Source organism: Spermophilus citellus, assembly GCF_964194105.1.
Source record: "Spermophilus citellus genome assembly, chromosome: 1".
Classification (NCBI taxonomy): Eukaryota; Metazoa; Chordata; class Mammalia; order Rodentia; family Sciuridae; genus Spermophilus; species Spermophilus citellus.
This window is the reverse complement of record NC_138182.1, coordinates 149,506,552-149,533,292: the sequence shown is the minus strand read 5'-3', so window position 1 is coordinate 149,533,292 and position 26,741 is coordinate 149,506,552. Positions and strand designations below refer to the sequence as shown.

The following is a 26,741-nucleotide window of genomic DNA, read 5'->3' as shown; positions in this document are numbered from 1 at the left end:
CCTATCCCAAAAGCAGGTACAGAGGTAATTTATTATTATTACCACAGAGTCAAGAATTGGGGCTCCAATTAACTTCAAACAAACCAGCACATTCCAATTCGTCAGCATCTAGATTTTATATTTTAAACACCACAAAGTAACAAAGGAGACCACAGTCAGGGTCCAGGAAGGATTCACCTGTCCAGCATCTACTTACCCTCCTGGTTGTGTCCTGAGATTGGATAATGACTACAGAAATCTGTGCTGCAAAAACAGGTGAGGCCATCCTAGCATTCTGATCTCATCTTGAAGGATCTGTTCCTTCCTCTGAATGATTCATGGAGTAATTTAGTCAAAATGAAGCAGTCTTTTGGTTAAAAAATAATAAATATGCATTTAGACTGGTGACCAGGATTGTTCAGGGCATTAGAAGAGACACTGTGGATTGGTTTAGAGGCCACAAATTCATTCTCCTTCTGAGCCCTCCATTCCCTCAAAAAAGCATCTGTGTAATTTTAGAGATCACACTAATCTCCATGAATACCATTCCCCTTTTGTACATGTCATATTGAAAGGGGAAATGGTCTCAGAATAATTTAGTCAGAATGAAGTAGTTTTTGGTTAAAAGTAATAAAGTTCCATTTGTCTAAGTTGGAGGTAATCAGAATTGTTCAGGGCAGCTACAAGACACATGGTCAGTGGGTTAGGATGAGGTCAGAGACGCATCTGCTTTCTGAAGCATCCTCCCAGGAAATGTCTGCTTAATCTGAGTATAATTCAGAAATAATATTGCCATTCAGGAGTACTTATAGCAACTCATATCAAAGCCCTAAGGATAGTATAATGCCAAAGACTTTCTATTAATTATCACATGAAAGTGCCCAGTGCCAAATGAAGAGCATGGCAAGACATTTGTAGGATAAAGAAAGGAACACACATCATTCATCTTCAGCTAATGTTTGTATAGTTATTTCTACCTGCAAGAGAGTTTTCTAGGTAAATCCTGCTTGAACCCAGCTGGCCACTTCAGCCTAAGGTCACAGGACAACCCAGTTTTGTGTTTGTCCCTATTCTCCTCACTCCTATTCTTGACTTTGCTGATCCAGATCCTCAGCCATCATCTGATAATCCCTGGACCTGGACTTTTAGATGGGCCTTTCAGGCCTGCCAGGTCATAAGAAGTTAAGAGATGACCCTGCTCACATCACATTGGGTAAGAAGTCCTCCAGAATGTGAAGAAGAAAGGAAGCTGTTTACCTAGAGCCTTCTTGGATCTTGTGAGTTTCATTGGGCCCAGTTCCAAACCATTTCCAGAACTAGTTAAGAAAGAATGACCTCAAGAGAAGAACCTAACCTTAGAAAAAGATTCACAAAGTGTGCTCTAAAATACAGTGGGAAACTTTGCATCCCTCTTGTGAACTCTGTTCAGATTCTAACCTAAATTCCTCCCTCTGTGCTTGGAAAGAAGTCACCTCTACTCAGGTCTAATAAGATCTTCATATCCAGAGGCAGCAGCTGTCTGGTTTCCAATAAAGAGTTCTGCTTGGTAGATGCTCTATGAGTGTCTGTCCCATATCTATTCTCACCCATATGTTGTGAAAAGGGTTATTTTTTTTATCAGAAGGGTATAGAAGCAACAGGTCTGACTGTGGCATGGTTAGTTGCCCATTGTGAGCATCAAGCTCCAGTACCCTGAGAGCAGTGGCCACTCTAGACCAGAGGAGAAGGAGCCAGGGGCTGGGTCTCAGTTGGGAACTACCTGAAAATGGGCAATGGGGTCATTAGTAGGGTAGGATCACTTTCTTCAGTTGTTTATGTGAGTTCCACATTGTGTTCTTGAGTATAAGTTCATAGGTGAGGCTCCTAAATATATTTAGTTGTTCCTGGAAAGCAGGATAGATATTAAATAAAATAATGTATGTTCATAATGTTCTTCATGATTTCACTTTAATCCACTCTTCTTGGCCCTCTGGCCTCCACTCCAAGTATATTATTCTAATCTCCTTCTCTCAAGTGTCTTGCAAACACTCAATTGTGATATCAGCTCTTTATGGTATGTTATGTTTAAATGTCCACAGATAGGTGTAAAAAAAGAAAAAAGAAAAAAAAAACAGTATTTCAGGCAGGAAGCACCATTTGATGTGTTTATGTGTGAAAGTCTGACTCCATTGGGGATGGGTATCATCACACCACAATTCAAGTCATTTACTATATCTACATAGGTAAGTGCTCTGTTCTGCCAATAAGAAGCTAGTATTTTCACTTTTCTATGAAGGAATAGTAAGTAGAAGATTTTGAAAATATAATTTTCAAAAATCATATTTAGATTTTCTAACACAGAACTCATTCTGCCACTGCATATATATTTCACATGGAAAATTCCTGTCTCCCCAACTAGGATGTAGAGAAAACAATTTTCTCTTCTTTTTTCCAGAGCCAATGGCCATAGTGTGGACCCTAGATCTCAAATACATTCATCTACTCATGGCATAATTCACCCCTGATGACCATACACACTGAGGACATGGTGCCTAAGGCATACTGTGGGGCCTCACTTCCCTTCCTGAAGCAAGCAGTTGGCTCCCTGACCCCTCAGGTTAGATGCAAGGCCCATGCTTCACCTAGAGCACAGACTGCAGGGAAGGCTCAGGGAAACCTCAGTGGTTACTCAGTAACCTCTGCCTGATGTTAATTGTATTTCCATTTACCATTAGAAAAAATATGTCCTTGCTTAGCTGTAAAATGATTAGGGTTGTTCCTTCTGCTTTTATTGAATGTAGAAAGGGTGAAAAACCAATGCTGCTGACTGGAGAAGGAGTGGACCTTCTTTGAACTTTGAAGACTGCTCCTAAGTAAGCCCTTGACAGCTGGTTTGTTTGGTACTTCTGCCTAGGGATGTCTCTTGGGTTTGCAGTTCCTCTGAGAGAAGGGGAACAGAGACCTGTAGCTCCTGAGTGTTTCCTAAGCCTACATCTAACAATCCACAGCTGCAAACTTGTCTGATGTAACTGCAATTAACAAAGCAGCATCTGCCAAACAGGCTTTGGCTCAGGTTCCTTCTCTCTCTCTCTCTCTCTCTCTCTCTCTCTCGTGCTATCTCACTACATTTTTCCAGAACCTCTCTGAGTCATTTGAATCATTCATGTGTAACCAAATATATGACCTTCACAGATGGGGTGCCATGGCCTCTCATACCCAGGTGTTGGTAATATGGCCAGTCAACTATCAGCACTTCTAGATGAAAAAAGCACAAGCAGAAAAACACAATGTTAGAGTTCTCTTTTCTGCTGGAAAATACTTCTGCCTCTCTCCCTGGAAATTTTGGGAACTTGCTCACAGGTATCCTCCCTGTTCCCAGTGCTTTCCTTCCCCTGGTGAGTCCAATTCTCAGTGACCTCCCAGAAGTCATGAGGAATCTACCTCTCCCAGACCCAAATCTCTCTCAGTCCTCCTCTTATCCTCTGACCACCCTGAAGTCCCAAAATGTTTTCTTTTCCTGGAAGTGCTTAGGCTGGCAAGGAAGGATATAAAGTTGAACTGGTTTCAGTTTCTAATTTTAGAAATTCATTTTCTAAATCAGCCAGTTTCCTCCTGACCAGAAGTGCAGGAGCCACATGCTGCTGTGGTTTTTTCCTTCTGCTTCCACACTGGGCTCATTACGCTAGATAGAACAGAGACTTGTCTCACCTCTTGCTTTCTGTGCTGACTCCAGAACACAGTGTGTGTTCTGGGAGAGGACAGCTCTGTGCTTGTATTAGTTGCCGTGCTGTGGGCTCCACAGTCTCAGCATTTTCTGCTGTTCCTGTGGATTTATTTGATGCCAGAAATCTCTTTGGTGAGTAAGAAACCCTTTTGGATTTTCAGTGGCTGGGGTCTGGTTTTGTTCTTGGAGGGCTGAGGGCAGGTCTTTCTGGTAGAGGCAGAAAGCCAGGTAATCATCTTTACATGACAAAGAACATGTGTTTGAAGGATGGCTTTATTGTTGAAAATATGAGAAAATTTGGACTAAGCAGAACATTTCCTATATGTCTCCCATAGGAAACTACAGCATTCAATTGCAAAATATCTGGGTTTTCTGAATGTAGCATTTCATTGCCATAAAACTATTTTTCAATTCTGAGTTTTTCATAATTGGTAGCAATTTTAACAATATTTCTCCATGGGCACATAAATAAAATCTGTCTGTTGAGGATCAGATGATCCTGCCCCATCGTAGATAGTACTTTTGCCTATTTTCACATTCTTGCAAATATACTTGAAGATAAATATGTCTGTTTGTTAAGAGTACTTTTGCCTATTTTCACATTCTTGCAAATATACTTGAAGATAAATATGTCTGTTTGTTAAGATTCTCAAAGAACTCTACTAATTATGATACCTGCCTCATTACTTCATAAATAATTACCAATAAAATCCTTAACACATGTTCACTTTGAGAGTTGATTTTTTTTTCTTCTTTAAAAATCTCCTGGAAGGACCTGTGGAATATGGGGAACCCTCAGCACACTCTGCAGGAAAATGCTTCTGTTCATCCCTGAGCCAACACTATGTTAGATAATTTTTTAATTCTCAGTTTCCTGATATAAGCCTCCTCATTTTTACAATGAATTAAGAAATGGCCCAACCAATCAAACAGCAGTATTTTCTGTAGTTGTTTTTGTTTGGCCAAATGTCTATGTTTCAAAGTTATGCTTTATTTTATAGGGAAAATTCAAGCTTCTGTTTACTTCCTGGGCCATGTAGCATCATGTGTTCTAAATCACTCAAAACTCATGCATTAAATGAGGTAAACCAACATTAGTTAAGCTAGGATACAGACTTATGTGTTTATCTCTTTTATGGAACATTGGAGTGCAGGACACTTGTCTGTCCATTTGCCTTGCCCTCATGATAAAACCTGCCCCAATTTTCTGCAGGGCTTGGGAAATCAAGCCTGTTTGGAAGTCTTCTTTGCTCACTAAAATGCAGGCCTGAGTAAGTTTTCTGCAGACTAGAAATCTGCTGTGCTATGCATTGTGGTTTGGGGAAAAGCAGAAATTGTCAACCAATTTGATGTCATTAAAATTTACCACAAACTTAGTTGGTTAAAATAACACAATTTTGGCTCAGGCCCTGAGAGACAGTTTACAGCAGTGAACAGAAGAAATAGATGGAGCCAGTATCCAGAGTTAACTGAGGTGTCCATCAATGAATGAATGGATAATGAAAATGTGCATATATAAAATAGAATTAGCCAGCCATAAAAAAAAGAATGAAATCTTGTCATTTGCAGCAACATGGATGAGACTGGTGCACATTATGTTAGATGAAATAAGCCAGAAACTTAAAACATTTATCTCACAGAAGCAGAAAATAAAATAATTGTGACCAGAAGCTAGGAATAGGAGAGAGGAAGGAAGAGCAGTCAGCTTTCTATTACTGTGACAAAATACCAGGATAATCAACTTATAAGGAGAAAAGTTCTATTTTGGCTCATGGTTTCAGATTCCAGTCCATGGTCATTTGACTCTGTGGCTTTGAGCCTGTGGCATGACAGCCTATACTGGCAAGGAGTGTGTGGTACAACAATGTGCTCACTTCTGATGGTGATAGCCAGGAAGCAAAGGGAAATAAGAGGGGTCAGGATCCCAATATCTCCTTTAATGGCATGCCCCCCAGTGATACTACTTTCTTATACTAGGAAGTAATATAGGTTATAGGTTATAACCCCTCCCAATAGTTCCACAGGTTGGGGATAAGCCTTCAACACATGGGTCTTTGAGGGACATTCAAGATCCAAACTACAGCAGGAGGATGGAGAAGAGCTGGGTTATGGCTACAAAAATTCAGTCAGAAGAATTCAGTTCTAATGTTTGATAGCACAGAAGAGTGACTAGAGTTAATAATTTATTATATATTTGAAAATAGCTAGAAGAGAGAATTTTGAATGATATAATTTTAAGGTGATGGATATGCTAATTACCCTGATTTGATTATATATGTTGCATATATGTATGGAAATATCACACTGTACTTCATGAATATACAGTAATTATGCATCAGTTTTAAAAAAAACAAGGTTATTCTCTTCTAATTCTGGAGATTAGAGGTCCTAAATTAACAATAAGTTGCTAAAATCAATGTATCAGCAGGTTCCTTCTAATGATTCTAGCAAACAGTCCATTTCCTTGTCTTCTCAAGCATCTGTGGGTCAACTGCATTCCTTGAATCCACTCTTCCTTCATCTTTATGGAATTTTACTTCAACCTCTGCTTCCATCATCTCATTTATTTCTTCTTTGTTCTTCTTGCCTTACTAATCGAAGGATTTTTGTGATATTGAGTTCACCTGGATAATACAGAATATTTGTCCCCACTGAAGATCCTTAATTTAATTACATCAGAAAAGTTCCTTTTATTCTGTAACATATTATGCTCATAGGTTCTGGAATTTAGGAGGTAGACATCTTTATGTACTCTTATTCAGTCTACCACACTGTCCTGACTCCTTGGACATAGAAATCAATTGCATAGAGAATAGGTACTCTCCTATATGGTGAAAATTAAGTTCATCAGGCAAATTAAATTAGTTATAATAAAATGAATCGGTGTGAAGCAATGAAAGTGGCCCAAAGAGATTATTGTGTTTCTTAGCTAATCCTGTGTTTCTGTTTGGGTACTTCATTACTTCTTCCTTCTGTATCCTTTCCCCCAGACCTTCCACAGTTAACTATCATGGATCAGTTCATCTTAGCCTTCCTGAAGAATTCATCGATAAATAATTTTCAGCATTTGGCTAACGACTTTATGCCTCACTACTCCACATTAATTAGTAAGGTAGGAGGCATCCTCTCTCCAGAAACCCTCAGTAATATTCAAAAAGACCTTCAGGAAGGGAAGCTAAATGATACAGTGGACAAGATTCAAGAATCACTTGCTGCAGCAGAAAATTGTATTCTGGAGGTGGCTGTAATAGGGGAGTCTGGGACTGGCAAGTCCAGTTTCATCAATGCCCTGCGAGGGGTTAGTTCTGAAGAGGAGGGAGCAGCTAACACTGGAGTTGTAGAGACCACCATGGAGAAGATCCCCTATCAACATCCAAAATATCCCAAGGTGACCTTCTGGGACCTGCCTGGAACAGGGACTCCCAATTTCCTTCCAGACACTTATCTAGAAACTGTGGGATTTACTAGCTATGACTTCTTTATCATCATTTCCTCCTCCCGGTTCAGCTTCAGTGATGCTCTCCTGGCTCAGAAAATCAAAGAGGATAGGGGATAGGAAAGGTAGCAGAATACAACAATTACTATTAGGGCATTATGTAAAATTGTGGATGTGTAACCGATGTGATTCTGCAATCTGCATTTGGGGTAAAAATTGGGAGTTCATAACCCACATCAATCTAATGTATGAAATATGATATGTCAAGAGCTTTGTAATGTTGTGAACAACCAATAAAAAAAAAGAAAAAAAAGAAAATCAAAGAGGAGGGGAAGAAGTTTTACTTTGTTAGAACCAAAGTGGACAGTGATTTATATAATGAAGAGGTAACCAAACCGAAGTCCTTCAAAAGGGAGAGAGTCCTTCAGCAGATTCGAGACAACTGTCTGGCTAATCTCAGTTACGTTGGAGTACCTGAACCATGCATCTTCCTAGTCTCTAATTGTAACTTGGATAATTTTGATTTCCCAAGACTACAGGAGACTCTGCTGAAGGATCTCCCTGCTCACAAGCGTCATATCTTTGCACTTCTGTTGCCCACTTTTTCTGATGCTTCTATTGAAATAAAGAGAGATTTTCTCAAGGAGAAGATCTGGTTGGATGCTGTGAAGTCAGCATCTTTGGCCTTTGTCCCCTTCATGCCCATTATCTATGGCTTTGATTTGCCTGAACAAGAGAAGTGCTTGAAGGTTTACCGAAAACATTTTGGTCTTGATGATATGTCAATTAAAGAAATTGCTGAAAAGTTGGGCACTTCTGTGCAGGGCATCAAGACATACATCAAGTCCTTGGATTTCTGGCAACTTGTGAAGGATGATAGTATAGCAGCAAAGGCGAGGAGCTGTGCTGAGTGCTGCTGTTCAGTGAATGGAGGTGCCATATCTGCTGTCTTCCAACTTCTAAAAATCTACTTTTTACATTTGAAATTCCTTGATACTGTGGCTAATGATGCTAAAATTCTCTTGCATAAGACTTTAAAAAGGGCTGGGGATGTAGCTCAGCAGTAGCGCGTTCGCCTGGCATGCATGTGGCCCAGGTTCGATCCTCAGCACCACATACAAAGATGTTGTGTCCGCCGATAACTATAAAATAAATTTTTTTAAAAAAGACTTTAAAAATTCAAGTCTGAGAGGATGAGATAGAAGTAGCACTGAGGTAGGAGAAATTTCTAAAAATAATTAAATAGGCACAAAGGAGACATAAAGAAAAAAAATAAATTTTAATTCAGAAGTTCCACATACATTTCCGGGCCTATCACTACCCAAGCCAGTATCTTTCAAACAGCCAGGTCTGCTACTCCAAAAATCCTGGGAAACATGTAAATCTACCTTTTTCACTGTTAATTACCCACCCCAACAAATAGATTAAATAAAGAGAAATATGATATTTTGAGAGACCTGAAATTTAGAGGGAGCTAGACTGTGGAACCAACGCAGATGCCCTTCAATAGATGAATGGATAAAAAAATGTGGCATTTATACACAATGGAGTACTATGCAGCAATAAAAAATGACAAAATCATAGAATTTGCAGGGAAATGGATGGCACTAGAGCAGATTATGCTTAGTGAAGCTAGCCAATCCCTAAAAAACAAATACCAAATGTCTTCTTTGATATAATGAGAGCAACTATGAACAAAGCAGGGAGGAAGAGCAGGAAGAAAAGATTAACATTAAACAGAGACGAGATGGGAGGGAAAGGGAGAGAAAAGAGAAATTGCATGGAAATGAAGGGAGACCCTCATTGCTATACAAAATTACATATAAGAGGTTGTGAGGGGAATGGGAAAATAAACAAGGAGAGAAATGAATTACAGTAGATGGGATAGAGAGAGAAGTTGGGAGGGGAGGGGAGGGGGGATAGTAGGGGATAGGAAAGGTAGCAGAATACAACAATTACTAATAGGGCATTATGTAAAATTGTGGATGTGTAACCGACGTGATTCTGCAATCTGCATTTGGGGTAAAATTGGGGGTTCATAACCCACTTCAATCTAATGTATGAAATATGATATGTCAAGAGCTTTGTAATGTTGTGAACAACCAATTAAAAAAAAAAAGAAAAAAAATTTAGAGGGACTTTCCACCTCTGTTGACAAGATAATAAAGACTACATCAGCCCAAGGATCCTGAGATTGACCAGACTACCATAAAACATCTTGAGATCACCAGACTGATATTATTTCTGCAAATCTTTTTATACCCACCTCTCACCAAGTTTCCTTTAAAAGAAGAGTCAGGAACCCTAAAAATGTGTCTCTCGTTCTCAAGATGGCCTTCATTCTCTTTTAAATGTATATTTCTTGTTCATGTCAAGAAACACATATTGTTTCTTGAATATACCATTCTCTCTCTCTCTCTCTCTCTCTCTCTCTCTCTCTCTCTCTCTCTCTCTCTCATCTCTCTCTCTCTCTCATCTCTCTAGATACCCTACATTCTCATTTTGAGATACCTTGTATATCTACTTTCCTAAATAAACCTCTGACTGGCACATACTAAAATTCTTTTCCATCAATACATAATCTAAGAACCCCTCTGGTCCTGAGTCAAGTTTCCCCTTCTCTCTGGAAACTCCTTAGACCCTTCTCTAGAGACACATCTTCTCCTGTAACAGCACAACTTACTAAATACTGAATGAACCTCAAGTCTTGCCTTCTAAGAGCGAGGATGGAAGTTGTATTTCTCCTAACATCCTACAGGCCAGCTATTCCCAAATGTTGAAGTAATATCTGTTCAGTGAAAAAAAGGCCCTTGCTCATGACCTCACACAGATGTTTTGGCCATAGCCTGTTTTATACTTTATTTTTTAAAATTATGACAGTAAGATTATTAAAAGAAAGTGACCATGACACTTGGAGTGACCAAGAGATCTTTATTGCAATTATTTATGATTAACAGGGAAGGAAGAGAAAGAGAGAGAGAGAGAGAGAGAGAGAGAGAGAGAGAGAGAGAGAGAGAGAGAGAGAGAAGGGAAAGAGAGAAGAAAGAGAGAGAGAAAAGTGAGAGGAAGGGTGGGAGAGAAAGAGGGGAGAGGGGTGAGAAAGTGTGAGAGAGAGAAGAAAGAGAGAGTAAGAGAGGGAGGCCCAGCAAGAAAGAATTTTTATAGCCAAAATCTAATGGGGTCTTTGGGTCTGCAAGCTGCCTTGTTGGCATACAGTGATTGGATCATACAGTAGTTGCTAAGGGTGTCATCTTCTGCCCTCAGGAAGACTGGGAAGGGGCTAGATGTGGGTATCCCTTGCACCAGACAGGTGGGGGTCCAGGGTTCAGCCTTGAGCGGGGTTGAGTGTTCAGACTTGAGGCAAACAAGTGATAAGAAACCAGATGGGTGACAGTGAGGGCCAAGTGTTCAGCCCATCCTGCAGCTAACATTTGTTCAGCCTGCTCCACAACTAACAGATTCTATTTGCTTTCTCTTAATCTCAACATATTATAAAGTAGTTCACATTTGTATTTTTGGCTCAGACAAAAGGGTTTGTAACAATCAATAATTATACATCTTCTCAATAACCTTCTCATTAAAATAAGGGAAGATATATAAATATGGGAATTTGATTAAAGAAATAGTAAAAAGTTTGTGGTGGGAAAATGTAGCAAGACAAGGAGGAACTTGAGAAAGAATTATAGAAATGGTCTGTATATCACATATGTAGGTCATGGTTTTTATATCTGGGGACTTTCCAGCAAAGGATTTATTAAGATTCTGGTGAACAGGACACAGTGAGGGGCAGGTTGTATCAAGTAGGAACTTGGGAATAAAGGGAGAGATATTGAGTCTCCATGGAAACCCTCATGAACCATTGAAATGCAGAAAGCACCCAGGACAATTGCAACTTCTGAATGAAGCAGCCCATGCCCTTGGCCAACACCTTTGACCCATGCCCTTGTCTGAAAAAGGTACCTGAGGGCAATAAGCAAGTGCAGGGGAAACTGGCATGAAATTGTGTAGCTCTGATATTGCTGGTTACCTTGACGAGTTCTGATTGACTGAATGTTGAAGTATAATACCAGAGAAGCATGCAGAGGCAAGTATTGGATAGAAAGTAAGAAGCTTTATTTAAAGGAGAGTAAAATAGATTTCCCCCTGGGAGGAAGATGAGGACCCTAAGGCAGAATCCGTGGGATGAGGAAGTCCCATCCCTTTTATACATTTAAAGTTTTCTTTGTTCGTTTGCATTCTCTCTTTTCTCGTTCATTTCCCCCCATCCTGAATTTGTGACTGGGAGATGCCAGTGGGGTGGCCAAAAGGTGGGAAATAGGTGGATTGGAGGGGCCAAGGTGGAGTGATCCAAGGAGGAAAGAGGCCCAGGGTACATAAACAGCACCTGTCAGCTTAGGAGTGGCTTCATTAACAACCCATTGGGAGGGGTAGTGTAGGCCAGGCTCTGGGGATATTAACATTTCCATCTCCCAGGGGTGGTGGTTTCCAACTTCCCAGACCCAAACCATTTTCTCCTTTTCTCTATCTGACCCCTGATTGCCTATCTACACTGACTGCTTGTCTTTAATTCTGGCTTCAGCTCTGATCTAGTTTCACCTCTATTCCAACACCCAGCAACCACACCACACCAACAGATTGCTGTCTCTCCCTCTAGAGATAGCCTGCAAGGGAGAAAAAGAAAGGGAAGTTATTGTACAGTTGCTGAAACAGTAGAAATGAGTCCCCAAGAATTGCTGTTGAATGTGTACTCCCTTGGATGTGTACTCCTTACTTTACTGCAAAAGGCCTCTCTCTCTTGAGATCACCCCTTCCCCTATTTTCCCCTTGAATGTGTTAATAAACATCTATCTCTGTTTCTGACTGGTGCATGTTGAAATTCATCTCTGTCACATTCTGTCAAGAATCCCTCTGGCTCTGAGTCAAGTTCCCCCTTCTTTCAGGGAATACTTTAGTCCCTTTTTGGAGACATCTCTTCTCCCATGACAGTATGAGAAAGTGAAGATGAATTAGAGAGGGAGTCTGGAAAGCAAAGATGAATTGAACTGGCATAAGAAGGACAATTGTGTGTATTTTCTCTCTGCTTATATTCTTTAAGTCAAACCTCTGAAGTAAACCAGCAAAAGTCAACAACACCTGCCTCAATTCTTGAAGAATCATTCCTACTGTTGCAGCAACTGTACATATAACCTTCTTTTCTTTTTGAGGAGCGTCAGGAAGAAGAATGTTGTAGAAAAAAATAATTTAGTGAAAGAAGTCCCACTTGAAAATATCAAAGTGGGCAGAGGGAGCCTTGAGTGTATTTAAAACTACAGATTGAAGAAAAATTAAAGTAGGAACAGTTTTGGCCTTGTTGGAAGAATAATAGGAAGATGACTGAAGCAAAGCAAAGTGAGAGGTGAGGCAGTGTTGGAGTAGAGTCTTGAGGAGTTCAGCTTTCTCCAGGTGAGGCAAGAGCTTGAGGCAGGTTAGGAGTACAAAAGTGTACTTACTAGTCTATTTTCCCATTTAGAAGAACCATTGGTTGCTATTTCCAGCATAAATGTGGAGAGTTACGGGAAGAGGAAGGGTACCTCTGAAAGAATTTCTGCAATCATCCCAGGTGAGATGATGGTGGTTAGGATTTAGAAATTAGGGATCAGAATGGGACAAGTGACCAAATTCTGAATAGACATGGAATATTAAGCAGCAACATTGGCAATGTAGACGGGGAGAAAAAGTATTGTGGGTTGATCCCTGTGCAAATGGTAGTGTGGCATTGCTATTATCTGGAATGAAGAAGACTAGAAGAGGCGGGGAGAGAGAAGGGAAGTTTGGGGTTGGGTTCTGTCATGCTTACTTAATCAAGATCATCCTAGACATATTAGTAGAGGATATTTTATAAACAATGGAATATTTGGATCTGGAGTTTGTGAAGGTATCTGGAGTTCAGGAAATGTTCATGGAGGAGGTAGAAAATTGTGAATCTACAGCATATGCTTGGTACTGGATAATATGGGATGGGTGAAATAACTGAGAGAGTAAACAGATGTAGGTGGAAGAGAGTCAGGACTGAATCCATGGATACCCCCAACTTTAGGACTCACTGTAAAGAAAGTGAGTCATCAGCCTAATCCACTTCCTACTTTGTTTTGACAAAAAGGGAATTCATCTGATTTTTCTTTCACCTTTGCAATGAAATGGCTTCTCAAACTCAATACCTATCCTTTTTGTGGTTTAAAGTTATTATTCTAAAGTATTAAAAATACCCTCTCTGCAGACTTAAGTTCTTGACGCAAGTGTAACAGAACATCAAAATAGGACATTTTTTCTCTTTTACACTTTGATTAGGAATGGCTACAATTGTTCTATTTCAACACAAACCACCCTGTAGAAATTACAATTGAGGGGAGCTGACAGGAGAATTTGCTACCTGCAGATGACCTATTAGGACATGTTTATTACAGGGCAGGAATTAGAATCTGTGGGTGCTATGACATTCTTGTTACCTTTTCTCACTTGGGATATTATGGGCAGGGTTTTCTCTTCCCACAAGTGAAAAAAACAACATTATAAACACATTTAGTTTCAGTATCTTCTTTCACAGAAGTGATTTCCATGAAAGTTCCATATTTCACCCACCACTGCATATTGAGAAGTAAAATGGAAACAGCGAAGCACCTGGCCCAGTAGACCCTACTTTCAGTCTGTCGTTGGTGTCTGGCACACAGCTAATGGATTAACATTTAAGCGGTTCTGGCCCTCCTGCCCTCAGAGAAGACTCCAGATATTTCTAATGCTTCTAATTCTTTTCCCTTAAGAAAATGGGAACTGATCTCGAGGCTCACTAAATCTCCCTTGGGAAAATAAAGAAAGGGGATGTGCATGTAATTCAATACTGAGAAGTGAAACTATCATTGACACAGCTACCCTGAATCCAAGGGTGGACTTAATGTGTGTTGCCATCTATCCTAGCTGGTGACCTAATGCTGGGTTCACAAAATCTGACTATTCTAATAACTTAAGAAAATGACAAAGAAAGCACGCAAACACACAGAAGTACCTTTTCAATATTCCAGAGATGGCTTTGTCACCTTAAGTGTCCATGGAAAAAGAGAGAGAGCCACCAGAATTCTTTATTTTTAATTTTTTTAATATTTATTTTTTAGTTTTTGGTGGACACAACATCTTTTATTTTATTTTTATGTGGTGCTGAGGATCGAACCCAATGCCCTGCGCATGCTAGGCGAGCGTGTTACCTCTTGAGCCACATCCCCAGCCCAGAAATTTTTATTCTTATATAGGGAACGCACAAGGGGAAGTTCCATGGAACATTGTATCCCAAAAAGGGGTAGGATTACAAAGAAAAAGGTGAGTGTAACTCAACCCCCATGAGTGACACCTACATCCGGAGCCACGCCTTGTTATCTGTGCTGGGGTAATGCCCAAGTTACTGCAACCTGGCACTATCATGCCAGACTAAATAATTGGTCAGTACCCCAAGGCATCGGGACTTAAATGTCTGCATCCAGGGCAGCTCCTGGAAATGTATACATAGTAATTTTGAAAAATTGCTCTACTGAATACCTGGCACCCAGTAGGCATTCAATAAACATGTGCAGCATCTACACATCAGCAGTCAACAGAAGTCATTCCTGATGGTCCCTCATGATATTCCTATCTTATGGTTCTTCTAATTCCCAGCTTATGATGTTATTTGACAACACTCTGCAACATAAAAATGAGTGAAACACTGGGTAAGAGGAAATAAAAAAGGAAAAGACAAGCTCAGAAAAAGTTTTCAATTCATGTATTGTGAGAAAGATGAGAGTCCTGGGCAGGACTGAAGTCTATGAGTTTTCCATATTAGAGCCCTAGAAGCTATTTAACTGCCATTTCCCACTGCTTCAGGTGCTCAAGGCAAGGAAAATTTTGGGACAAAGAGTTGTAATGACTTTCAGATTCCTGACAGGAGCCTCACCCTTTGTCTTGCACCTATTATTGTTCCCTATGCCAAGGAATCTCCTCACCCACTTTTTCCTCATCCCTCAAGTCCGAAGTTTAAAGGCCCATCACTAGGACAGCTTTCCCTGGCTTCAACCCCCTACCTACATTGAAAAAAGAAGAAGATAAACACTAGTAAGTTCCTTGTTGATCCTTTTAACATCTTTTGTTCCTTAAACTATCTGCAATTCTTCACTAATGACCGTCTTCCCCATAGGGATTTCCCACTTATTTAAATAAAGTGAAATCCTTACTTTTTTTAACCACTTACTTCCCAACTCTATCTTGGCATTTAGGTCACAATAGTTCAAGAAATGTTTACAGATGAATAGCTAAAAAATTCTACAGTGTAGATTGCATTCCTGGTATTTTTATGAAGTTTTTTCTTAACTATGATAAGTCTTTGCTTTGTCAGTGATGTTCATTTCCCTCATCTGTAAAATGGGAAAATAAATGGCCCCAGGGTTGAAAAGAGCATTAATGGAGCCACCCCCATTAATGTGACCCTGTGCAAATAAAGTGTCACCTGATATTCCCTTTGCATTTGTGGAGATAGCACTTCAAACTAAGGGAAATCTCACTTGCTAAATATAACTATTCTATTGCTAATGCCACTGAGCTTAATTAGCTTTGTTTCACTTTTCTCCTAAATTCTTTGGTTACTTCTGCCTCATCTCATGGCCAATGCAAGTTCCAGGGCCAAAGTCAAAGTCAGCAACAAGGAAGTACAGACTCTCAGGGCAGGAGGGACATAGAAAAGTATCTACTCAAGAGGATGCAGCCCCCACAGCCATCAATTACTCCCTGACCATCACCATCATGATCATTTGTTATGGTTTGAATGTAAGGTGTCCCTCAAAAGCTCATGTGTGAGACAATGCAGGAAGGCTTAGAGGTGAAATGGTTGAGGCTTAACCAATTAGTAAATCAATCCCCTGATGGGATTAACCAAGTAGTAACTGAAAGCAGGTAGGGTGTGGCTAGAAGAGAAGGGTCACTAGGAGTAGCCAAATATATATTTGAGTATATATTTGGTGAACTGAGCTTAGTCTCTTGCTATTTCCTGATCATCATGTGAGCTGCTCCCCTCCACTATACTCTTCCACCATGAAGTTCTTCCTCACCTCAAGCCCTGAGGAATGGAGCTGGCCTCACCCTTTATGGATTGACACTTCTGAGTCCCCACATAAACTCTTCCTCCTCCAAAATTGTTCTCATCAAGTCTTTTAGTCACATCAGTGTAAAAGCTTATTAAACACCACTCATCAAGACTATGTGCAGAGCATGAACCTGCACAGAAAATCTTACTTCCACAGCACAGGATACAATTAGGTGTGCCACTTCTATTACCAAATTCCAACAGACATGGCTTCAGCATACCAAGCTCTCCCCCACCTTGCATTGCACTAGTCTCCAAGAATCCCTGTCTTCAACTCAATAGATGAACAATTATGAAGGGAATTCACAGTAAAGAAACATGAATCACCAATAAGTATGTGAGAGATTGCTACAATTCCGAGGCCCAGAAATAAAAAGGAGCCTTGAGAGATTGAGGTTTTTCTCCCTCCAGGATCACTAACTCAACCCAAGTGTTAAAAGTGAATAGAACAGAGGACTGTGAAATGTGTATATTTATATTCAGCCCCACCACCAACCTCCCTACCCTTTCCCCTCACAGAAAGAGGAGATGAACAAAATGGTACCCCATGGAGAAAGAACATCCAGGGGATAAAAATGACCATTTATAAATCTCAAGAGAGTGGCTAAAATCATGTCTTTATCCTCACCTGAGCTATCCTAATGGTGTGTGTGTGTGTGTGTGTGTTTATCTAGATATAGATATAGATATAGATATATATGACAGCAGAATGCATTACAATTCTTATTACATATATAGAACACAATTTTTCATATCTCTGGTTGTATACATAGAATATTCACACCAATTCATGTCTTCATACATGTACTTTGGATAGTAATGATCATCACATTTCACCATCATTAATTACTCCATGCCCCCTCTCTTCTCCTCCAACCCCTCTGCCCTATCTAGAGTCTGTCTGTTCCTCCCATGCTGCCTCTCCCCATCTCACTATGATCAGCCTCCTTACATCAAAGAAAACATTCAGCATTTGGTTTTTTGGGATTGGCTAACTTTACTTAGCATTATCTTCTCTAACTCCATTCATTTACCATCAAATGCCATGATTTTATTTTTTTATTGATGAGTAATATTCCATTGTGTATATATGCCATTTAAATTTAACCATTCATCTGTTAAAGGGCATCTAGGTTGGTTCCACAGTTTATCTATAGAGAATTGTGCTGCTTAAACATTGATGTGGCTGTGTCCAATTTGCAGTCCCACCAGCAGTGTGTGAGTGTATCTTTTTCCCCACATCCTTGCCAACACTAATTGTTGTTTGTATGTATAATAGCTGCCATTCTGATTGGAATAAGATGAAATCTTTCAGTGATTTAATTTTTCATTTCTCTAATTGCTAGTGATGATGAACATTTTTTCATGTATTTTTTGATTAATTGTATATCCTCTTCTGAGAAGTGTCTCTTCAGGTTCTTGGCCCATTTATTGACTGGGTTACTTGGGGGGTTTTTTTGTTTGTTTGTTTTTATTTTTTGATGTTTACCTTTTTGAGTTCTTTATATACCCAAGTGATTAGTGCTGTATCTGATGTATGAGGGGTAAAGATTTGCTCCCAAGATGTAGGTTTTCTATTAACCTCATAGATTATTTGTTTTGCTAAGAAGAAGCTTTTTAGTTTGAGTCCATCCCATTTATTGATTCCTGATTTTAATTCTTGAGACACAGGAGTTTTATTAAGGAAGTTGGGGCCTAATCCCACATGATGAAGATTAGGGCCTACTTTTTCTTCTATTAGATGCAGGTTCTCTGGTTGCATTCCTAAGTCCTTGATCCATTTTGAGTTGACTTTTGTGCATGGGGAGAGACAGGAATTTAATCTCTTTTTGTTTCATATGGATTTCCAGTTTTCCCAGCACCATTTGTTGAAGAGGCTATCTTTTCTCCAATGCATGTTCTTGACACCTTTGTCTAATGTAAGATAATTGTAGTTTTGTGGGTTAGTCTCTGTGTCCTCTATTCTGTACCATTGGTCTACCAATCTGTTTTGGTTCCAATACCATGCTGTTTTGTTACTATTGCTCTGTAGTATAGTTTAAGGTCTGGTATAGTGATGCCACCTGCTTCACTCTTCCTGCTTTAGGTATTCTGGGTCTTTTATTTTTCCAGATGAATTCCATGAATGCTTTTTTCTATTTCTATGAGAAATGTCATTGGGATTTTGATTGCAATTGCATTAAATCTATATAGTGCTTTTGGAAGTATGGTCATTTTGATAATATTAATTCTGCCTATCCAAGAGCAAAGTAGATCTTTCCATCTTCTAAGGTCTTCTTTGATTTCTTTCTTTAGGGTTCTGTAATTTTCATTATATAGATATTTTACCTCTTTCATTAAGTTGATTCTCAAGTTTTTTGTTGTTGTTGAGTTTTTTGGTTTTTTGTTTGTTTGTTTGTTTGTTTGTTTTGGCTATTGAGAATGGAGTAGTTTTCCTCATTTCCCTGAGGATTTGTCACTGATATACAGAAATGCCTTTGATTTATGGGTGTTGATTTTATATCCTGCTACCTTGCTGAATTCATTTACTAGTTCTAGGAGTTTTCTGGTGGAACTTTTAGGTCTTTCAGGTATAGAATCATATCATCAGCAAATAGTGCCAATTTAAGTTCTTCTTTTCCTATGTGTATCCCTTTAATTTTTTTCATCTATCTAATTGTTCTGTCCAGTGTTTCAAGAACTATGTTAAATAGAAGTGGAGAAAGAGGACATCCCTGTCTTGTTCCAGGTTTTGGAGGGAATGCCTTCAACATTTCTCTATTTAGAATGATGTTGCAATCTAATGTATGAAATATGATATGTCAAGAGCTTTGTAATGTTGTGAACAACCAATAAAAAAAAGAAAAAAAAAGAATGATGTTGGCCTTGGGCTTAGCATAGATAGCTGTTATGATGTTGAGATATGTTCCTGTTATCCCAAATTTTTCTAGTGTTTTGAACACAAAGTGGTTCTGTATTTTGTCAAATGCTTTTTCTGCATCTATTGAGATAATTATATGATTCTTTTTTTTCTTTTTTTTCTTGGTTGTTCAAAACATTACATAGTTCTTGACATATCATATTTCATACATTAGATTCAAGTGGGTTATGAACTCCCATTTTTACCCCAAATACAGATTGCAGAATCTTTAAGCCTATTGATGTGATGAATTACATTTATTGATTTCCGTATGTTGAACCAACCTTGCATCCCTGGGATAAATCCCACTTGATCATAGTGCACAATCTTTTTGATATGTTTTTGTATTTGATTTGCCAGAATCTTATTGAGAATTTTTGCATCTATGTTCATTAGAGATGTTGGTCTGAAGTTTTCTTTCTTTCTTGTTTTTTTTTAATTTGTCTTTGCCTGGTTTTTGGAATCAGAGTGATATTGGCCTCAGAGAATGAGTTTGGAAGTGCTGCCTCTTTTTCTATTTCCTGAAATAAATTAGAGAGTATTAGTATTATTTCTTCTTTAAAGGTCTTGTAGAACATAGCTGTGTATCCATCTGGTCCTGGGCTTTTCTTGATTGGTAGACTTTTGACAGTGTCTGCTATTTCATCACTTGAAATTGATCTGTTTAAATTCTTTTATCATCCTGATTCAATTTGGGCAAATTATATGTCTCTAGAAATTTGTCAGGGCTTTTGATATTTTCTATTTTATTGGAGTACAGGTTTTCAAAATAATTTCTGATTATCATTTGTATTTCTGCAGTGTTTGTTGTGATATTTCTTTTTTCATCATGTATATTAGAGATTTGAGTTTTCTCTCTCCTTCTCTTTATTAGCATGGCTAAGGGTTTGTCAATTTTATTTATTTATTTCAAAGAACCAAATTTTTGTTCTGTCAATTTTTTCAATTGTTTCTTTTGTTTCAATTTCATTGATTTTTACCTCTAATTTTAATTATTTCCTGTCTTCTGTTGCTTTTGGTGTTGATTTGTTCTTCTTTTTCTAGGGCTTTGGAGTTGTAGTTTTAAGTCATTTATTTGTTGACTTTTTCATCTTTTAAGGAATGAACTCCATGCAATGAACTTTTCTCTTAGAGCTGCTTTCATAGTGTCCCAGAGATTTAGATATGTTGTATCTGTGTTCTCATTCACCTCTAAAAGCTTTTTAATCTCCTCCTTGATGTTTTCTGTAATCCGTGTTCATTCAGTAGCATACTATTTAGTCTCCTGATGATGGAGTGGATTTTATTTCTTTTTTTTATTTATCAGTTTTTCAGTATCTTTATTTACAAATCAGTATTGTAATGGTCAGTTTGGATGTTACATGTATGATAAAATGCATTATGAAAAGTATCATATTTACAATGAAACAATTATTTTATAAAAGTGAGTCATTGGATATGTAACTTCCTCCAGTAATAACTTAGTGGACCCAATTCTATTCTCTGGACTAATTTTATGATTCTTCTAAGTTTTGAGTTCAATATAGTTTCTTTCAAGTGATCAAGGCTTAACAGAAGATCCCTAGAAAGCAACAATTGGAACTAGTCCTCCCTAGGATCGAATAGAGGCAGGAGTGAGGAAAAGGGCACTATATATGAGGCCAACAGGATCAACCATAGTGCCATATGCTTGGCTTCAAAGCATTCTGTGCTTAAGGTCAATCCAGAGCCCAATACATATCCTGTGACCTCTCAAATGCCCACAACTGGCAGGAAAAGTGGGAGAGGGGGCGCAAGGAGGAAAGAATCAGTCCCAAAATTATATGAACACTTCTACATTTTCAATACTAAGGATTAATTTCTAAAGTAGCTTATAGCCAGAGGCTGTCCATCTAACCATTAACTGGAATGCTTGTACACCATCACCAAGGAGCCCCTGGGTTTGTAAGCTATAAAACCATATATAGCTTATTTGTCTCTGATTTTAAAATAATTTGTTCCCTTGCTGGTATGCAAGTGAGCAGTGGAGAAAGTGGTGCATCTGCAATTCCAGCTGGTGCTAAGGATTTCAATGCTTCCAAAAGATGTGGGCTAGAGAATTTTATTAGGCACCAGAGGGGTTCTTTCCTCTCAGCCAAGATGCCCCCATTTAAGTCACTTTTGAACTTCATTTCAAACTTATATTGTGCAAATTCTAGTTGTGGTTGAGGATAGTCTCCAAAAGATTCTTGAGTTATTCTTTGGACTCTCTCTTTTTCTACCCTGTTTTCATGAATGATCCTTGAATTCATATTTACATCTAGTCCCAGGCATCTTTCCTGTAGAGGTGTTGTAGAGTTGTGATTTTCAAAGGTCTGATTATACTGTTTAAAAACAATAGCCTTGAGAGAGTCCAGGTGTTGGCTTCTTAGATCCATTTTCACAATCTGATGGTGTTTGATAGCAACTGTCAGTGCCTGATCCAGAAGGGGCATAATGCTCTTCAGTGAGGAGGAGGTAAAGGCATAGGGAGTCTGGTGGTAATGCAGCACATATGTAGGTTTGTATTGGTTCGGCTTTGTACATTGTGTTCCCCAGGCAATTCGGATCCAGACTGCATTCTCCTCAGCATCTCTGAAGCTGTCACATTTTTTAATGCTCTCTGAAGAATTTTTTTAAATGAACGTTTGAATTGTTCCATGTCAAAAAGTTCAACATCTTCATCTGGTTCTTTACTCATCTGAAAAACATCCCAAACTTTTTGGTGTTGATGTACTTGAGTATAAATGATGTCTAAAAGGGCTGCATCATTTACACTCACACACTTCTCTTCACACAGCAGAACCAAGTCCTGAACCAGATGTTTCTTTCTCTGCTGGAAGTTTATGGTCTGAAGCTGGTTTTCAGATAAAAAAAATCCCAGGATTTTAAGATTGACATCATTTCATTCATAGGGATTTTCAAGATGGTCCTCCTGATAAATTCAGCAAAAGTCTCATCCATCTCTTTGGCAAGTTTCATTCCATGGGCTTGGCACGTTGCTCTGGGCCTGGGACAGCACAGGACATCATGGAGTGTCTGGAAGAGACCTTTTCATCTCATGGAGGTGACCCACATCTCCAGCAGTCGTTTCAGCAGTGGTGGCCGCCGAGGCGCCTTCAAACCCACCCACTTTATTTCTTATTTTATCATTGATTTCTAATTTTATTCCATTATAATCTGATAGAATGCAAGGTAGTACCTATACTTTTTTATATTATCTAAGAGTTGCTTTGTGGTATCATATATGGTCTATTTTACAGAAGGATCCATGTGCTGCTAAAAAAAAAGTATATTCTCTTGTTGAAGGTTGGAATATTCTATATATGTCAGTTAAGTCTAAGTTATTGCTTATATTATTTAGTTCTATAGTTTCTTTGTACAGCTTTTGTCTGGAAGATCTATCTAGTGATAAAAGAGGTGTGTTAAAGTCACCAAAAAATATTGTGTTGTGGTTTATTTGATTCTTGAACTTGAGAAGAGTTTGTTTGATGAACATAGCTGCTCCATGTTTGGGGCATATATAATTGTTAAGTATTGTTAGTGTATGGTTCCCTTGAGCAGTATGTAGTGTCTTTATCCTTTTTGATTGACTTTAGTTTGAAGTCTACTTTATTTGATATAAGGATGGAAACACCTGCTTGCTTCTGCAGTCCATGTGAGTGGTATGCTTTTCTCCAATCCTTCACCTCAGTTTGTGAATGTCTTTTTCTATGAGATGTGTCTCTTGGAGGCAGCATTTTTTTGTTTTTGTTTTTTTAATCCAATTGGCTAGTCTATGTCTTTTGATTGATGTGTTTAGGCCATTAACATTTGGGGTTATTATTGAGACATGATTTGTATTCCCAGCCATTTTTGTTTATTTTTGGTATTTAACATGACTTGGTTTCTTCTCTCTGATTAGATTTTACTTTAGTGTAATCCCTCCCTCTGCTGATTTTCATCATTGTTTTTTATTTCCTCTTCTTGGAGTATTTTGCTGAGGATGTTCTGTAGTGTAGGCTTTCTGGTTGTAAATTATTTTCACTTTTGTTTCTCCTGGAAGGTTTTTATTTCATCATCAAATCTAAAGCTGAGTTTTGCTGGATATAAGATTCTTGGTTGACATCCATTTTTTTCAGAGCTTGGTATATGTTGTTCCATGGTCTCCTGGCTTTGAGTCTGGGTTGAAAAATCTGCTGAGACATGAATTGATCTCCCCCTATATGTGATCTGATTCCTCTCTCTTGCAGCTTTTAACTTCTATCCTTATTCGGTATGCTAGGCATTTTCATTATAATGTGACTTGTTGTAGATCTGTTATAATTTTGTACATTTGGTGTCCTGTAAGCCTCTTATATTTGGTTTCCCAATTTGTTCTTCTTGCTCAGGAAATTCTCTGATATTATCTCATTAAAGAGATTGTGCATTCCTTTGGTTTGAAACTCTGTGCCTTCTTCTATCCCAATAACTCTTATATTTGGTCTTTTGATGCTGTCCCATATTTCTTGTATGTTCTGTTCATAGTTTCTAACTTTCTTCACTGTGTGATCAACTTTATTTTCCAGATTGTATACTTTGTCTTCATTATCTGATGTTCTTTCTTCCAAGTGATCTAATTTGTTGGTTATGCTTTCTATTGAGTTTTTTATTTTATTTATTCTATACTTCATTTTAAGAATTTCTGACTGTTTTTTTTCAGGGTCTCTATCTCTCTCTTGAAGTAATCTTTTACTACCTGTATTTGCTCTATTATCTTATTGTTGGAGTGATCAATTTTTGCTTGTATTTGCTAATTTAGATCATTCACAGATCATTTTAATTATGAGTCTTCTAAACTCCTTCTCTGACATTTCATCCACTTTGCTATCCATAGGTTCTGTTATTATAGTGTCCTGGTTTGTTTGGGACAATTTCTCCCTTGTTTTTTCATCTATGTGTCTATGTGTCTTCCTTTCTTGCAGTGTGGATCTGAGATATTACAGCTTCTTCCCTATATTTATGTAGTACCTGTGTAGATTGCCTGTAACTCACCTTGATGTTGGGCTTCCAGATTATGCTGGTGTCCCTCAATGGATGCTACTGCATCCTGTGTCTGAGACCTGAGTAAGTTGGAGTGGGTGGAACTGGGCTGCTGGGCTTGACATTCCGAGGTAGTCTGCTAGTAGGAAGGGATGATCTTGCACCAAAGGCTAGGCTCTGGCAGTGTCTACCCCACCAGGGGAGGGGTGAAACAGGCCAAGTGAAATCCTTGATCCCATGTGAGCTGTTGTGAGCCATCTGGTCTGGATCTTGGCTCTTGCAGTAGTGCACTGGTCAGAACTGGTTGTATTGAACAAGAGGCTAGGCTCTGGCAAGTGTCTGCCCCACCCAGCCCAATGTGCACCTGGGCTCTGCAGACGACAGTGTAGGTGAATCTGGATCACTGGGCTTCACCTCCTGCAGTAGTCTACTGGTAGGAAGGGGCAGTCTCTAGTTTGTGTTTCTTATCAAAAGTGCACAGGTGAGTATTTCTGATCATGCTGATGTTTTTAAAACTTAAATGAAAAATTATGAAAAAGAATATTATCTTCCAGTTCCTGAGAACATTGGTCATGTGGCAGCCAATATCAACAGTGACTCCTCACTCTCACCATTATAATATACAAAACTTTGAACTTATTATAGAGGGAATGATGGCACAACATTGTTATACTAAATATTATACTAAATGACTGGCTCTTTAGAATGATCAATTTTACGTTACATGAATTTCACCTCAATTTAAAAGTTTTAAATTTTATTTAAATAAATAAATAAATAAAACCAGATAGGATTTTGATTGGGATTATACTGAATCCATGGGGTAATTGCGAATTGGCATCTACAGTCTTGAAGCATATACATATGATGAGTGTGGTATAACTATCTTTTCTTAAGTTCTCTTTAATTTATTGTAGTATTTTCTCCATTTTCCTTATTTCACCTTGTAAAAACTTGTGGAGATCTTTCCATATTACTCTTATTCTTTCATGGAGCTGGATATTCTACTTAAGTGAATGTGATATAACATACCTAAGTCGTTTTCCAAAGATGAACTTTAGGTTTATTCAAATCTACAGTGGAACTATAATGATAAATGCTGTATATATATACCTACCACCTTGAAAATGCACACGTATAATAAGGGCTGGTTTCTTAGTCTCCTCCCAGAGGCCAGGAGAGATTGTAGAAGTGGTTTCAGCTATGAATGAAGGATAGAAGTTCCCTAGGCCCCCCAGGGCTTTGTTTTATTTATTTTTTATCTATTGATCTATCTATCTATCTATCATCTATCATTTGGTACTAGGGATTAAACCCAGGGCACTTAACCACTGAGCCACATCCCCAATCCTTTTTATATCTTATTTAGAAACACAGTCTAAGTTGCTTGGGGACATCCCTAAGTCACCAGGGCTGGCTTTGAACTAATGATCTTCCTGCCTCAGCCTCCCCAGTCCCTGAGATTACAGGCGTGTACCACCACACCCTGCTCCCAGAGCTCCATTTTAATGACTCAATGAAACATATGAAACTCCTACTTCTGTATTCCCATTTTCTTTCCAGCTTCTATTTTTATCTCACAGAGATGAAAACAAATTCTCTAGACCAAGCAAACAAGGAGGACAAGTGAGAGCTGAGGTATTAGACTGATCTATCAGAGAAGAGATGTGCAATAGCTCAAAAGAAAAAAGAAAAGAGTTCATTTGTTACTTACTGCCAGGCAAACTATCAGCTGACCAAATCAATATTCACATTAATGTTTAATTAACAATCTTTAGGTAGGCTCTCTTTTTTCCTAAACTGTTAAGGAAAATCCAACCTGAAAACTGCTGATGTTTGTAACTCATTAATGCATTCTTTAGGACTCATTTGCTTTTGTTAGGACTGATCATGCAGATCAGTTTGGCACTGGCTCTTATTAGACAATGTGGTTTCAACATAGCCAGTCCTGAAGGGTCTTTCCCAGATATTTGTCCTGGGGGTGGCTTTACCTCCTGTTATTTCCAAGTCTGGTTTAACCTAAAAGTTGTGGCAAGGTCTGATTAATCTGAAATTACAAGTGGGTTTTGACCCCAGCCCAGCATAAGGGCTTCTCCGTCAAAGTGCCTTCCTTCCTTCAAAATCTCTTTCCTCTCAGTCTTTGACTTCCTGTCTTGTCTGCCTCCCTCTCTCACTTTTGTCCCTCTCTTCTTGAGTCTTATCACAGAGTTCTCAGAAATGTTTCATTTGACTGAAACAGAAGCACCCTTCTAAGTCAGATATCACCTTTTCTTGGCCAAAGGTACTTTAATTGTTTTAATTGGTCTTTAAGCAACACACCCCTCTAATAAGCACAAATTCAACTTTGACACACAATCTGAGGTTTCCTCCATCCCCTGAATCCTTAGGACTCAGGAAACTTTCTGATCTGAATCAGTTTTCTTTGCAGATGAGGGAGGCATCCTAACGTCTATTCTTAGCTCTTCTGGGAACAAGAACTGGTTTCAGGTGAGAATAAGAAGGAGCTGAGTAAATAATAAGTAAATGAAATCTCTTGCAATTAAAATGATTTTTAGAAAAGAGAAAGCAAAAGTGTTATTTAGAGCTA

At 38.6% G+C, this 26,741-nt stretch overlaps 1 protein-coding gene and 1 pseudogene across 2 annotated transcripts; one reads left to right on the top strand and one right to left on the bottom strand.

The window, feature by feature from the left end:
* Nucleotides 1-3,656: 3,656 nt before the first annotated feature.
* On the top strand, nucleotides 3,657-8,221 carry LOC308641013 (interferon-gamma-inducible GTPase 10-like). Its single transcript, XM_081279110.1, has 3 exons — nucleotides 3,657-3,814; nucleotides 6,673-7,214; nucleotides 7,433-8,221. The coding sequence occupies exons 2-3, from the start codon at nucleotides 6,693-6,695 to the stop codon at nucleotides 8,183-8,185; spliced, it is 1,275 nt and encodes a 424-aa protein (XP_081135236.1). The 5' UTR covers nucleotides 3,657-3,814; nucleotides 6,673-6,692; the 3' UTR covers nucleotides 8,186-8,221.
* Nucleotides 8,222-21,103: 12,882 nt separating this feature from the next.
* Nucleotides 21,104-22,117, bottom strand: LOC308645666 (centromere protein N-like; annotated as a pseudogene). The gene has a single exon. The product of its transcript is annotated as a centromere protein N-like (transcript).
* Between the last annotated feature and the right edge of the window lie 4,624 nt (nucleotides 22,118-26,741).

What these genes read in the sequence shown, in the direction of transcription:
- LOC308641013 (XM_081279110.1), top strand. Translation starts at nt 6,693, where the DNA reads ATGGATCAGTTCATCTTAGCCTTCCTGAAGAATTCATCGATAAATAAT. An exon ending in GTGATGCTCTCCTGGCTCAG is followed by an intron (nt 7,215 to 7,432) that starts AAAATCAAAGAG and finishes AAGAAAAAAAAG; the next exon opens with AAAATCAAAGAGGAGGGGAA.